General features: G+C 44.4%; 2 protein-coding genes across 3 annotated transcripts; one reads left to right on the top strand and one right to left on the bottom strand.

The window, feature by feature from the left end:
- Nucleotides 1–596: 596 nt before the first annotated feature.
- Nucleotides 597–4,649, bottom strand: LOC148088562 (gypsy retrotransposon integrase-like protein 1). 2 transcript variants are annotated; one of them, XM_087797685.1, is made up of 8 exons: nucleotides 4,322–4,649; nucleotides 3,295–3,488; nucleotides 3,110–3,221; nucleotides 2,908–3,046; nucleotides 2,519–2,573; nucleotides 1,584–1,841; nucleotides 1,412–1,522; nucleotides 597–1,139 (listed from the first exon to the last, which is right to left on the bottom strand). In XM_087797685.1, exons 1-8 carry the CDS (start codon nucleotides 4,494–4,496, stop codon nucleotides 903–905), a joined length of 1,281 nt encoding a protein of 426 aa, XP_087653811.1. In that variant the 5' UTR covers nucleotides 4,497–4,649; the 3' UTR covers nucleotides 597–902. The 2 variants fall into 2 exon arrangements, with proteins under 2 accessions (XP_087653811.1, XP_087653815.1); XM_087797689.1 differs by having other exon boundaries at nucleotides 2,932–3,046.
- Nucleotides 4,650–4,678: 29 nt separating this feature from the next.
- ogfod2 (2-oxoglutarate and iron-dependent oxygenase domain containing 2) lies at nucleotides 4,679–14,334 on the top strand. Its single transcript, XM_087797696.1, has 7 exons — nucleotides 4,679–5,218; nucleotides 5,294–5,350; nucleotides 11,138–11,248; nucleotides 11,833–11,932; nucleotides 12,307–12,431; nucleotides 12,736–12,993; nucleotides 13,157–14,334. Exons 1-7 carry the CDS (start codon nucleotides 5,084–5,086, stop codon nucleotides 13,421–13,423), a joined length of 1,053 nt encoding a protein of 350 aa, XP_087653822.1. The 5' UTR covers nucleotides 4,679–5,083; the 3' UTR covers nucleotides 13,424–14,334.
- The last annotated feature ends 121 nt before the right edge of the window (nucleotides 14,335–14,455 follow it).

Below are 14,455 nucleotides of genomic sequence, written 5' to 3'. Positions count from 1 at the left end.
AAGCTCCTCCCACTTTATCGTAACTGTCGGAACTGATGTAACCGTTTGTAAAACAAGTTACTCATCAACGTGAATTGTATACGTTTCTTTTCCTACCTTTTTTATTTCAAGGTCCGCTTTCTTATATAAGCGTGAACCGCGATATGAAATGGCATGAACAGTTAAATAATTCATGATACAACATTGTTTGTCTTCAATCACACAAATCGCACATATATTAAAATAAATTCAAATAATTAATATCAATTCATTGATAAATCCAGGCCAATTAATTTTACACATCAATGGAATACTATAAAAACGTAGCTCAACTTCTCGATATCAAGACCCAATGATAGAGATTATGTCAAATATGGTTTCTTTAAGTGTCGTTTGTAGATACATTTTATTTAACTACATGTGTCTTGAGAGGACGATAGCACTAGTTGTTGTAGTCAATTCTGTCGTAGTTTGCAAAACTGGATTTAGATCAGGGATCACCAATGTGGTGCCAATCCAAAGGTTTAGGCCCATTAAAAATATTTTTCATACATCTTATTATGTTTGATTTTTTATTTTCTTTCTTGTTGCCCCATTGGTATTCATTAGAGGACCAATAATGCTAAAAGTGTATTAGTAGTATATACTTATCAGGCAAAAAATATACATTATTTCAGAAGTGTGTTCAGAAGTAAAGTTAACAGGGTTATTAACTTGTGTGAAGACAAGAAGGTCATTTTATTCCTCTCAGGTGTTCCATCCTCACCATCAGCAATACACGGGAAGGGAAAACAGCAGAGATTAACATGTAAAAATAATTTTGTTTCAATACTTAGTCTATAATAAATTAGAATTTACACTTTTACAATTTCAATAAAATCTACAGCTCCAGCAGAACCGACCAGCAGATCCACATCCAGACTTTATCCTGAGGGAACGTCCGAGTCAGTCAACTGATATGTCTTTGCATCTTTGAGGCCTTTCGTCTCCACTGGGAAGGACAGATATAAACTTTCCTTCAGTTTCTTCGGAGAGGGAGGCTCTGCCTCACTGTACGTTGAGTCTGTGATTCTGAAGGTCATGGAAGTCGTGCTGCACAACCGCCGTTTGGCATTTTTCTTCTTTTCTTGTTTGTAGGCAGAATTCATGTTGCTGATCACCTAAACACAGGACACAGATGTCAAAAGAGTATGATACTTCCTCTCTACACCTCTTTAAAACAAGGCAACACACAGCGTCATGTGACCATTTAATCTACATATATGGAGGATTTGTCGTTGAGCTCTTGGATTATACTGTTTTCATCCAGCAATATGGCAGATTATCTCTCATTTCTCAACTTTACTATACTGATATTCAACAAAATGTGTTGCTATTATTCCGTAAATTTACATTTAAATCATGCCATGCAAGTATAATTCAGTATAATTACCAGCTGCTTTACAACGTTCTGCTGCTCCTCCATCACAGTCACACAAGTAGATACCATCTCTTTTGTAGAATAATCGTCATGATCATCGTAACTGAACAGCCCAACAGAGCTCTAGAAGAGGCAAGGAAGTCAGCATATACGCTAAAAACTATTTTCACTTCATCAAACTCACCTCTGTAAAGGAATTTGCTGTCCTGTTAAACAATAGGAAATACGGGCTGAATTTGGTTGTGGGATTGATGGAGGTTCGGAAAAGAAACAACAGCGGGTCCAGGAAGTCATCCCAGTCCGCCTGCTTCTTTGCGACCATCTCCATAATCGCTTCGTTCAGCAGCGGTCTTGTGCAGTCGTGGAGGGGGTTGAGCTGAAGCTGATCAAGAGCTGACACCATCAGCATGATGCTGAATCTGTCACACAGCACATTTGTCACCTAGGAAACACACATGGGATGGTGACAAACTGATCCACACTGCTGCTTCTTTAGCAGGAAATAATATAGTCAGAGATCAGCCCCTATTTTAATTGTTTTTCAGTTTATATAGGATCTTCCAAAAAACCATTGGCCAGTGATGACATCAACGTTTGTACAAACTTGTTGTGTTTGCAAATGATTTGTGGATCAGAGGACAGCTCTAAATCGTGCTTTTTGCTTGAAATCCCATTTATATTTTCTGCAGAGATTCTCCAGATATTAAAGTTTGAATCATTTTTTATCATTGTCAAAATATTCAATGCCATCGGTTCCTGGTTTAATTATCCTTCCTTATTTCTGAAATGATTAAATGTGGACTAAATACACATTTACAAGTCCTGTCAACTAAGGAAACCTTAGTTGAGTTTTAAAAATGATCAGCCAGTGAATGCAAGTTATGGACTTAACTATTGATTTCTTTAGAGTTTCAGCAACTTTTAATATTAAAAAGTTGCTGTCAAAAGACTTTTTTACTAGAAAGTCCAGAACCTGTTCCATGAAATTACACACATTTCTTTGGTGTTGTGTAATGAACTTCCAAGTAATTACGTTGCATTTTTACCTCGACAAATGCAGTTATATCATCTTTACTAGTTACATTAAAATCAGTTAAGCAAAGAGTTGATGAGACTCACCTCATCACAGAAGCTCTTGCTTTGTGTACAAACAAGTGTTTTCAGGGCACCGAACCTTAAAAAAAGAGGACACACGTATTATTGTATTATAACATATTACAAATATTGAAAAGCATTTACAAGTGAATTAAACATTTGCAATACTATGATACAATAATAATACTAATACAGCAAGTTTTAAATCCTTCTAAAAGTATTTTTATAATTGAATTAGAATTGATCTTGATTTGTCTGCCTTAAGCTAAACAAGTTAAATGATAATATAGTCATTTTGTAGCATGACTAAAATAATCATAATCGATTAGTAAATACAGATTTTATGATTTTGAATGGTATTTGTTTTGAATTGTAATTGCTATTTGAAGATTTTCCAGCTTAAGTTACATTACCTGTGCACACATTTAGAAATGCACCTTGCAACCGACAATGCATCTGTCTTTTGGACTGCATACACCTCAGGCCATTTACTGTAGTAGTCGATGAGAATAACAACGTTCGTGCTTCCTAGACGAGACTGCAGAAATGGACCTGATCAAAAAAATGGGTTAATAAATAAATCTACATACTTTACATTAAAAATACAATCCTAACCAATAATGTCGATTCCAACGACTTCCCAAGGTGCATCAACTTTAATGGGTCGAACAGTCCTGGCGAGGTTCTTGTTTTTTTCTGCATGCTGACACGTCTCACATAATTTAATCTGGAATTATTATGTCACAGGTCATATACAATTGTCAGATGCTTTGGTGAAACCAGAAAACATGTTGACCTACCCAGTCTACAACATCTTTGATAATGCCCAGCCAGTAGTATTTACTCTGAATCTTTTGTACAGTCTTCTTTTGGCCAAGATGATGACCGATGTCATTCAAGTGGCACTCAAGGAAGATCTGCCGCTTCTGCTCAGCTTCGATCACCACCTCCCTCTTCTCTTCTTTTTTGAGGCCCATGTAGTACAGCTTTCCCCCTGGACCATAAGAACACTGTTTTAAAACTGTAGAGAAGTTTCCATTTTTTACTGAAATTTACTTTACCTACATTATTTAAAATCTGCACTCATTGAAATCAAAATACAATTAGACGAAAAAAAACTCATTAACAAAAAACCCATACTTATTTGGAATGCTTTTTGGGAGCATCCCGGCTATTAAATATTTACTAATGAATAGAAAATGCTATTAGCATTTCATCTTAACTTTGATAAGATATGGGATCGTCAAAGCTTTAATCAGATTCCAAACTTGTTCCTATGATAAAAAGAAGCACACTTTAAAGTGAAAATGTATTAAACTACTAAGCGAAAACAAATTTGCATAGATTTCTGGTTACTAGGGTAATTACTATTTGGATGTTTTTCAAAATCATTTTTACTGAAAATTGATGTTATCAATGATTAAAAGAATCCAAAATGTCTTATATTTAACTATATACAACTTTAAGTAACTAGTGAAATTGCACATACGTTTAACATGCATGTAAAAATAACATCTAATTCACTTTAAGCCCTGAAACATACAGAAAATATATTTTTGGTTGGTGACCATTCAAATAAGAAAAATGAGAAAAATATATGAATGCAAAATAACACTGAATGAATTATTATTATTATTCGAAATAATAATAAATAACTTGAACAATAACATGTTGGAAATTGTTCTTATCGTGATCGAGAAGACAATTAACTAGCACTATGACAGAATAGTTTCTTATCGTTAAGGCATGACATCAATAATGTCTTACTTCTGTAGGGAAGTTTGCAATAATAGGAATAAACCACTAAAAGCAACAATCGTCTCTCACCTTCAATGATGAACTTTTGTGCATATCTCTTCAGATTCTTCCTCCTGAGAACACTCATGGTCTGTGGGAAACAACCTTTGGACAAAAAGGTGTAAACATCTCCGAGTTTGTTGGAGCTGGACTCCACGACCTCCTCTTCCGCCACTGGCAGGGACTCCACACTCAACATGTCCATGCAGAGTGAAGGTTCACCTCAGGGCTCATAAAAACAAGACTTAGTCTGCAAATGATAGCGAAGAAAACAGAGCCAGTCCAAGCTCAGCCTTCTATCTTCTTCTTTTCTTTGTTGATGCGCACAGCGTCACTCTACAGACCACAGCGTCGCCTTCTGGTCGAGGGAAGGTAAATAACCGTCAAGAACAAACGATATTAAAAATATGTATTCTCTCATTTCTTAAAAATAAATTAAATATTTAAGATTTATGTTTAGGTGTGGTGCCTTCTTATAATGAACCTAAAAAAACGTAAAGTAAAAGTACTAGGTAATAACTTTAAACTTTCTAAAATGACTACCACGATAAATATGTCCAAAAAACAAAAACTGCAAAGTAACAGTGATCTATGGATTGTTATGATTCAAATTATATTAAGCATTAAGAGGTCAACAAAAAACGTAAATTTGAGTCATCGCTTTTATTTCTAAGACTAAACCGGAAGCATGTCTCATATGTTTCGGAACCAAAACAACACGCACGGCTGGCTAACTGCTAACTGACATTATATATATATAGTGCATGTGTTGAACAGCGGTAATACAACGACATGAAAAACGAAGAGGAAGAAAAAACACACTTTTACTCGTGTGAGTGTTTTACAACTGAAAACATCTTCGTGGAGGAATACACGATTCACGTGAGCTACGTGTCCGAGCAGCAGTTCAAGCGGGACTATGGAGCTGTTAGTGTTTAAATATAAATACTTTCATCACAACTTGTTTTACTGCGTTTATCAACTTAACGTGTTGTGGTGCAGATCCTGAGGGGGCGGGGCTGCGTGACCCAGCAACAGTTCGAGGACGTTCTCAACCAGGTAGATGAACATAATAATAATAATAACCCCTGAGTTATCTATCATAACCTCAGGTTCTACGAGTTGGTGCGAAGCCCTCTAACTGCTTCGCTATTGGTTTACCCGGAGGCACCGCCTCGTCTCTGAGAAAGCTTAATGAACTCGCCACCCAGCAGGGGGCAGTCCACTTCCTATAAAGGCGGGAAGCACCCGCCGCACTTTCTCCAACTGAAAACTCAGCGAGGAGGGCGGCCGCTGGGCGACGAGGTTAGAGGGCTTCGCACCAACTTGTAGAACCTGAGGTTATGATAGATAACTCAGGGGTTCTACGTCATTGGTGCTCCGCCCTCTAACGGCTTCGCTATTGGTTTACCCAAAAGGCGAAGCCTGACGGGATAAATGTACCCCCAGCTGGACGCCGCTCCTGAAGCAGCATCGCTAGGGCCCCGCCGGCCCAGGATCCAAGTCCACTGGAGCCGTGGGCCTCGAGGGGGGCACAGCAGCGCTCAAAACCGTATGAGCTACTGATCCTGCCGTCACGTCGAGGAGATAGGCCTTAGCAAAGGTAGACGTGGACGCCCAAGAAGCAGCTGAGCAGATATCCTCTGCTGCCACACCCCGCAAAAAAGCCACTGAGGCTGCCACACCACGGGTGGAATGTGCCCTCAGACCGCTAGGAGCGGATCCACCCGCTGCTCGGTAGGCCCGGATAATGGCCGATCTCACCCAATGAGAGAACCTCTGGGAGGAGATCGCCTCTCCCCGTCGGCATCTACCGTGGCAGACAAAAAGGGCATCAGAGCGCCTAAACACGGCCACCGGCCGCAAGTAACAGGCCAACGCCCTCACTGGACACAACAGGTGGAGACGTTCCCGACCCGGGTCCGAGTGGGGCGGCGGATGAAAGGCCCGCAGCGTGAAGGTCGTCGCCCGGAACAAGGAACTCAGAATCTTTGGGAGGAACGCTGGGTTAGGACGCAAAGACACCGAAGACTCCTCGACGCCAAAGGAAAGACACTCAGGGCTAATGGAGAGGGCACAAAGCTCACTCGCTCTCTTCGTGGTTGTTAGTGCCAGAAGGAGCGATACCTTGAAAGACAAGATATCCAGTGGGACTTGGTCAAGAGGCTCGAAGGTCGGGCCTGTGTGAGAGTCCAGTACCAACTGGAGATCCCACTGAGGGCTGGAAGGCCTTGCAGGAGGTCGAAGCCTGCAGGCACCCCGCAAGAAACGTGCCACCAAAGGGTGGGCGCGAACCGAAGCACCCTCAAAACCGACATGCCTCGTCGCTATGGCTGATGCGAACACTCTCAGTGTCGCCACAGTCCGTCCGTTATCCAGCAAATGTTGCAGGAAAGACAGGATAGCGGAGACCAAACAAGAGCTGGGGTCCAAGGACCTGTCTGAACACCAGCGGGAGAAAATCCCCCACTTTGAGGCATAAAGCCTGCGTGTTGACGGGGCCCGGGCGTTCTCCAAAGTCCCGCTCAGCTCGTCCCGTGCAGGAGCCACACCTTGAGAGGCCGGCCCAGCACCGGGGGCACTGTCAGAGTCCCCCCTGCCTGACACAGGGCAGCGGGGCCCCAAGGGATGGCCCACGGGGCCCCGACCGCCATGCGCACCAGCTCTGGGAACCAGAGCGCCCCCGGGGAGTCTGGTGCTACTAGTATTAACCTTAGCCCCCCCCCCCGCCTCGCCCTCCGAACCAAGGGGAGAAGGAGCCGCGGAGGAGGGAAGGCGAACAGTAGACCGACCGGCCACCTCGAATGGGCTAAAGCGTCCACGCCTAGTGGGGGGGCAATCCGAAGCCCTGAGGGAGAACCAGAGACGACATTTGAAGTTCTCCTTGCTGGCAAAGAGGTCTGCAACCGGGTGACCGAACCGAGACCAGATCTCGCTCGCCACTGCCTCGGACAGACCCCATTCGTCCTGGACGGCCCCCCTCGACAGTCTGTCCGCTACTGCGTTCAGCTCGCCCGGCACATGCTGAGCTCTGAGCGAAAGCAGGTGACGGTCTGCCCACAGCCAAATCTTCTTTGCCACACTCAGAAGGGCTGGGGATCTGACTCCACCTTGGCGATTTACGTACGCCACGGCGGTGGAGCTGTCGGATAGTACTAGGACTTTGGACCGTGACAGTTGGGGAGAGAGGTGAAGCAGGACATTGTGAATCGCCTTCAGCTCTAGCCAGTTTTGTGTCTGAGGACCGGTCTGCTCCAGACGCCACTGGCATAGGCCTGACCCGAGGTGCCTCCCCAACCTGTCAGAGAAGCGTCTGTGAACACCTGAGTGTAACGAAGGACGCAACCCAATGGAACTCTCCGTCTGAGTTTGGCTAGAGAGTTCCAAAACTGGATGTCCTGCAAAACCCGAGCGGGAAGGCGCACTTTTTCCTACCTCGTTCCCGCTTGAAGTCTAGCTTGAGACGACCAAACCATCTCTGAAGCTCCCTCATATGCAGCAAGCCCAGCCGAACTACCGTGTGAGCTGCTGCCATGAGCCCCAGGAGGGACATAACAGTGCCTGCTGTTGTCACGTGACACCGAGCTTCCAGCAACTTTGTTGTCAGTCGGAGAATGGGCTGGATACGCACGTCCGGGAGGCGCGCACATCCCTCCTCCGAGTTCAACAGTACCCCCAGGTAAACTAACTGTTGAACTGGAGTCAGAGCGCTCTTGCTGAGGTTCACTGTGAACCCCAGGGTGGCAATATGGCTCAACACCTTCTGTGTGTGAGCGTAACTTTCTGCCTCTGACCTGGCAAGGATCAACCAGTCGTCCAGATAGGTCAAGATCCTTACCCCACTCACTCTCAATGGCTCCACTGCCGCTTCCACACACGTGGTGAAGGTCCTGGGTGCCAGAGAGTAGCCGAACGGAAGTCGAGTGTATTGAAACACCCGAACCTCGAGGGCGAAACGCAAGTACTTTCGATGTCTCTTGACTATCGGAATGTGAAAGTACGCGTCGGTCAGGTCGATAGATGTCATCCAATCTCCTGGACTTACACCTGATAGCAGTTTCTTGACCGTCAACATGCGAAACGGGCGGGTAGCTATGAACTTGTTCAAATAGCTGAGGTCCAGAATGGGCCTCCAACCCCCGGTCTTCTTCGCCACGAGGAAGTACCGGGAGTAAAACCCTGTCATCATCTCGGCTGCAGGGACCAGTTCTACGACCTCCTTCTGCAGCAGAGTAGACACCTTGTTTCTCAAACAGGATAATTTCTCCTGCTCCGCCACACGAGTCCAGGGAATCCCTGAAAAACGCGGGGGTTGACGGGCAAATTGTAGCGCATAGCCCCGCCTGATTACTCCCCCCAGCCAAGTGGAATGAAGTAAAACCAGGCGACTCCAAGCCGAATAATGTTCTGTCAGAACCGCAGCCCTGGCGAACTTCCAAGAGCGGGCCGTAGACGAAAGGGCATCACACAGGCCGCGTCTCTATCTCTTGAATCCACAGAGCATGTACTCGAGTTGGATTCACTAGAACCCCCACTCTCATACATAAAATCCGGCTCTGTGGGAGAAGCGCGCAAGTGCGCGTGAGAACCTCAGATGCGAGTTGTGCGTGTTCCCTTTCCCCTCCGGAAGTCTTCCCAACTCCCTGAGCACTTCTTAGTGTCACCGGAGCTGACAAAACCCGCGATGTGGAGGAATGTGCTGGAGAATTAAACCGGAGCTGATGTGAGTTCTTAGGTCGCGCGCGCGCGTCGGCACCGCATCACTCACCAGGTCCCGTACATTCTCAAGCTCCGCTGGTGGTCCAGACCAGCTCATCACTCGTGAGATCCGACCGCCACGCACCTCCAGATGATCGACCAGAAGGGGCGGAAGTTCCTCGCCCTTGCCTGGTCTCAGGACGGCGAGAAAACTTGCGCGTAAAAGCACCATGTTGCGTCAGTTTCATGGCGTTTCCTCTTTTCCTCTTTTCCTCTTTGTTGACAGCGCTGTGGGGGAAGGAACAACCTCCGGTCAACATAGACATGTCCGGACTAGTTCCACTCACCTCAGCTGTCAAGCTCTGTCGGGCACGAGCGCTGGTCGACGCGGAAGTAAACACAGCTGACTCAGCAGGTCTCGCGGACCTCTGCTCGTCTGTAAACAAAACACATGTGGTTGTAGTCTGCCCCTCATTCGTGTGGACAGACTCCGTTATTACAGTCTCGGCATGACCCGGACGAAGGGGTTTAAAACCTCCTTCGAACTGTGTTCTGAGAGGAGACTCACGCCGTCTATGATCGGCGGAGCATGTTAGCTTAGCATTAGCGGCGAAAGTTTCTACTGACGCCTGTGAATACGTTCTCTTGTTTTATTCCCGACACATTCCCTTGAATGAATAGGGGGGAGGAGCCCTCGGCCATCGACTCTGCTGCGGCTGCTTCCCCCCCCGGCTCGCGCTGCGGATCTTGGCGACGCTCACTCGTCGCACGCCGCCGCTGTTGCCGATGTTGTTGGTGCTGCTGGGGTGGCTGGTCTCTGGTGACGCTTCCCCCCAGCACCAGACGATGATGATGATGATGAGGCCGACGAACGGGTTCTCCGTCTCCGAGCGCCGTATCCCCGTCGCGCCTCGTCATCACGCCCATGCAGGTGATGGCGGACCTGCGCCGCCTCCTGCTGGGCCATTCCTCTCAATGGTGCGTCCGTTCCATGGAGTTTCTCCGCCAAACGTGACGCCATCTATGGCGTTTCTCCGCCAAACGTGACGTCATCCATGACGTTTCTCCGCCAAACGTGACGTCATCCATGACGTTTCTCCGCCAAACGTGACGTCAAGCCGGTCTCGTGGACATTTGCTTATCTGGAAACAAGACACATGGTTGAGTCTGTCCTTCATTCGTGTGGACAGACTCCGTTATAACAGTCTCGGCATGACCCGGACGAAGGGGTTTAAAACCTCCTCCGAACTGTGTTCTGAGAGGAAACTCTCGCCGTCTATGAACGGCGGAGCATGTTAGCTTAGCATTAGCGGCGAAAGTTTCTACTGACGCCTGTGAATACGTCACACTCACAGGCGGAAACACATGCGCACTAACACCTCTCTCAAGTGAACCCGTCGAGTGCGCTGCAGGAGGGCCATGTGGCCTGCAAGAGATACTTACCTGATCGCTCTCGCACACCTCATGGTCGACTCCATGCAGCGAGCCAGTCGTCCTCCTCGTCGACGTCTGTTCATGATCGAGGGACGACTCAGCTCGACTCATCAGGGCCCAACACGTTGGAACGTGAACTTGTCGAGTGCACTGCACAGGACTGCTATGTTGTTTGTTTTCTTAAACAACATGGCATTAACCTGTGTTGATCATAATCATGATCTGAGGCGGCGTGAGTCGACAAGCCTTGAACGCTTCCCGTCACTGTCAAAAGCCGTGGGAAGCGCTCGGAAGGCCACATAATCATCACGTATGATTTGGGCCTAGGCAAACGAAGCAGACATGTGTGTCTCCTGCTCAGGGAGTCTTCGTGCACACATGGTTCACTTCAATATTCATTCGCCATCATTCCATTCCACTGTCAGGAGCTTTCTCGCTGAGTTGTAAAAGGAGGAAGTGCGGCGGGTGCTTCCCGCCTTTATAGGAAGTGGACTGCCCCCTGCTGGGTGGCGAGTTCATTAAGCTTTCTCAGCGACGAGTCGGTGCCTCGGGGTAAACCAATAGCGAAGCCGTTAGAGGGCGGAGCACCAATGACGTAGAACTTGAACCACTTATTCAATGTTGACTTTATCGTTAAGTAAGACGCTGGGAACATCCTTCATTGGTAAATGATACAATACAGTTGAGTGGAGGTTGATCGCTTTGTTTCTTCAGGTTTCCCAGGAAGTGGGCAGGAGGAGACACCTGTCTGTGACGTCTTTGTCAAGAGCTGAGCAGATCAGAGAGCAATATCAACCTCTTCATCCTCACGTCTACCATCTGCAGGTAACTTGGAAGAATACATTATTCATTTATGATTTACATTTTCCACAAATTATCCCAGTGCTACAGACAAATACAATCATTCACTCATCGATTGAAATTCCATATAATAATAATATCGACGTTTCTCTCATAATACATCCATCTGGAAGTTTGCCATAGGTGTTCCACTTTTCTTGTGTTTTATTCCTTTTATTTTTATGTTTGCAATTATTATTTTCCATCTGCCTTTTTGTTCTTTCTCTGTAATAGATTTTCAACTCACTTGATGAAATTCGCATTCCTACTTCTGTCACTGAGCTCATGAGCATCATGGTATTAGGCATTAATTTGGTAGAAGTTACTTCTCCTCCTTTGATCTTCCTCTTCTCGAATGTTAGTGATCTTATTTAAACTTTGTTACTGACTATGAGAACAAGTAACATAGTATTTTAATAGTCTCTGTGACATTGAGTATTATTCTAAAAGTTCATATCAATATTTGGTAAGAATCAGAGCAAAGTAGCGGGTGTTCAGAGAGTAATGACAACACAAACTGTTCTATGAGTCAGACTTTCACATACATGTTCTTCCTTCTCTCCCTACAGGAGTCTTTCCTGGATTCAAAGTTCAAGCAGTTTGTTGTCTTCTGTGAAAGCAGTTGCACTAATGTTGAAGGTCTGTGTGAGCAGCTTGAAGAACTGGCGGGTGAGCTGGAATCATTGCTCATGTCCTTAGTAAATATAGCAAAGTTATACTTTTTCATGGAAGTTTGTTAAGGTGTTCAGACTAGAAGTCTACAAGTACTTATGAATGAAGCAATTTTATGAAATAAAAAAGAAAAAGAAAAGATTAAAAAGATATTTCTGTCATCTAAAATAACATGTAATGTAGTATTCTTAAGCTTATGTCCAAGAAAAGGTTTAAGTAAAAATAAAAGGAGAAAATGATATTTGGAATAAAAAACAGTTCCATGGGAAATGAAAGATGTATAAAATGTATGTTGGGTTATTTTTTTTGGTGGTCATGTACTGCAGACTGACTCTCTTGTTGTTATTGTTTTCCTTCCTTCTGCATTCCAGCACCAAGAGTTTATCGCCTCCCGGTGTTCACCAAGATGTTCTGCCAGGAGCTGCTGGAGGAGCTGGAACACTTTGAACAGTCTTCATGTCCTAAAGGAAGACCCAATTCCATGAACAACTATGGTGTAATGCAGCTCTTTGCTACATTCAAAAAAGGATAGTTATCTGTTAAACTGATTCTCCTGTAGAGAAGGTGGCAAGGTTGGCTGGATGTGGTTTTGAAAATATCCTTCGACACCTCAGACTAGCTGAGGCTCTACACCATCGATATCACAGGTTAATGTAATATTGAAAGCATGATCCTCTGCTTGTGATGTTGATCACCGTGAACTTGACTTTAAGCGACTGTAAGATAAAGGTTTAACTGCAACTATATACATTAATTTTTATCATTTTGAACAAACCAACTAATGTTTTTGAAATCGCCAGATCCTCCTCAATGAGCTGGGCTTTGACAAGAATTTTATCACGCCTCTTCGAGAGCAGTACCTGCGACCGATCACGTCACTGCTGTACCCGGACTGCGGGGGGCGCTCTCTGGACAGTCACAAAGCTTTCGTGGTCAAATACGACATGGATGAAGACGTAGATCTGAGCTACCACTATGACAACGCAGAGGTCACCCTCAACGTTTCCCTGGGGAGAAACTTCACAGAAGGAAACCTCTACTTCGGAGACATGAGACAGGTGATCACACTCGTTCTGATTGAACCCTTATACTCAAATCATCATTTTAGTTTGAGGATTCTCTATATCATTATTTGAGGATATGTCAGTTATATACGGTTTATTTATTTTATTGTAATGTTGTAATGCAACAGTTTCTCTGTGCTTGTGCTGGATCTTGCAGGTGCCTTTAAGTGAAACTGAGTGCTGTGAGGTTTCCCACAGGACAAGTGAGGGCCTCCTCCACAGGGGCCAGCATATGCATGGGGCCCTGCCCATCTCCTCTGGCCAACGCTGGAACCTCATCATCTGGATGAGATCATCGGAACATCGGAACAAACTTTGTCCCATGTGTGACCGGCGTCCGGTGCTGGTGGAGGGAGAAGGATTTGCAGATGGATTCACTCGAGAGTCGTGTTCGCGGATGGAGTCCTCCTGCTCGTTGACCTGATGATGATTGAGTCTGGTCCCTAAGACATATAAGCCGCACCTGTATAGTACATAAGTACTCGAAATATTTTTCTATAAACAGTGCCTGTAACACAGAAGTAACATCTAATCGATTAATTAATGTAAATCCTACTTCCAGCATCTCCATTTCCTTTTCCAGCAGCTGTCTGGATCGATCAGCTTTATTTTAAAAGCTGCATTAAATGTATTTCTTTGTGTTTTTTCATTATGACGGTGTGTGCATGAAGAACAAATTAACTCTTCAAACTATCGTTTTCTTCTTTTTGTTATTGTCAAGCAAACAGTTGGAATCCAGATTTTTGTTAATTGCTATCACTTCTTGTTCCGAAAAACAATCTTACTTACACATTATCTCTTGTGCTTACTGTTAGTCCGCTAACCCATAGGATCCCAAAGACGCATTATTGTACAAGCCGAAGGTTGTACGTTGCCTAGTTTAAGAAAACAAACACTTGAAATTACAAAATGCTCACCTTAATTACCTAATCATTGTATGCCATCATGAAATGTTAACAACAAAATATTTGATGTAAAAAAGAAAGCAAACACAAGCAATTGTTTTCTCGATTGTATTGGGTCTTTTGAATCGATACATTCTCACGTTAACAGATACACATGTGTTACACAATAGCATCAATTAAAAATATTTTTACTGCATAAGTAAATATCTATATTTTATATGCTGTTTTGAATTGTAACTATTTATGTCAATGTTTTCAAGGAAGGAATAAGCACCAATAAATAACCTGATTAAATTATTAATTTCCAGCAACATAGGGACTTTTGGTTGTTTCTTTTTTGTTTCAGCGAGGGCTCTTTTGTTTGAGGACGACGGTTCAAAGGACCACTTGTTGTGAAAACATCACAAATACACTGTTCACATTATTTAGTGGTTTCTAAATGTCCTTACTCAAAAAAAAAACCCACACTAACACACAAAAACATACATACGCAGACTGGTGAAAATGACTGTACATAATGGTGAAACATTTCTTTTTTTCATTACTTATGT

Source organism: Callionymus lyra, chromosome 1 (genome assembly GCF_982586985.1).
Source record: "Callionymus lyra chromosome 1, fCalLyr1.hap1.1, whole genome shotgun sequence".
Taxonomy (NCBI): Eukaryota; Metazoa; Chordata; class Actinopteri; order Syngnathiformes; family Callionymidae; genus Callionymus; species Callionymus lyra.
This window is presented reverse-complemented; position numbering and strand designations above follow the sequence as displayed.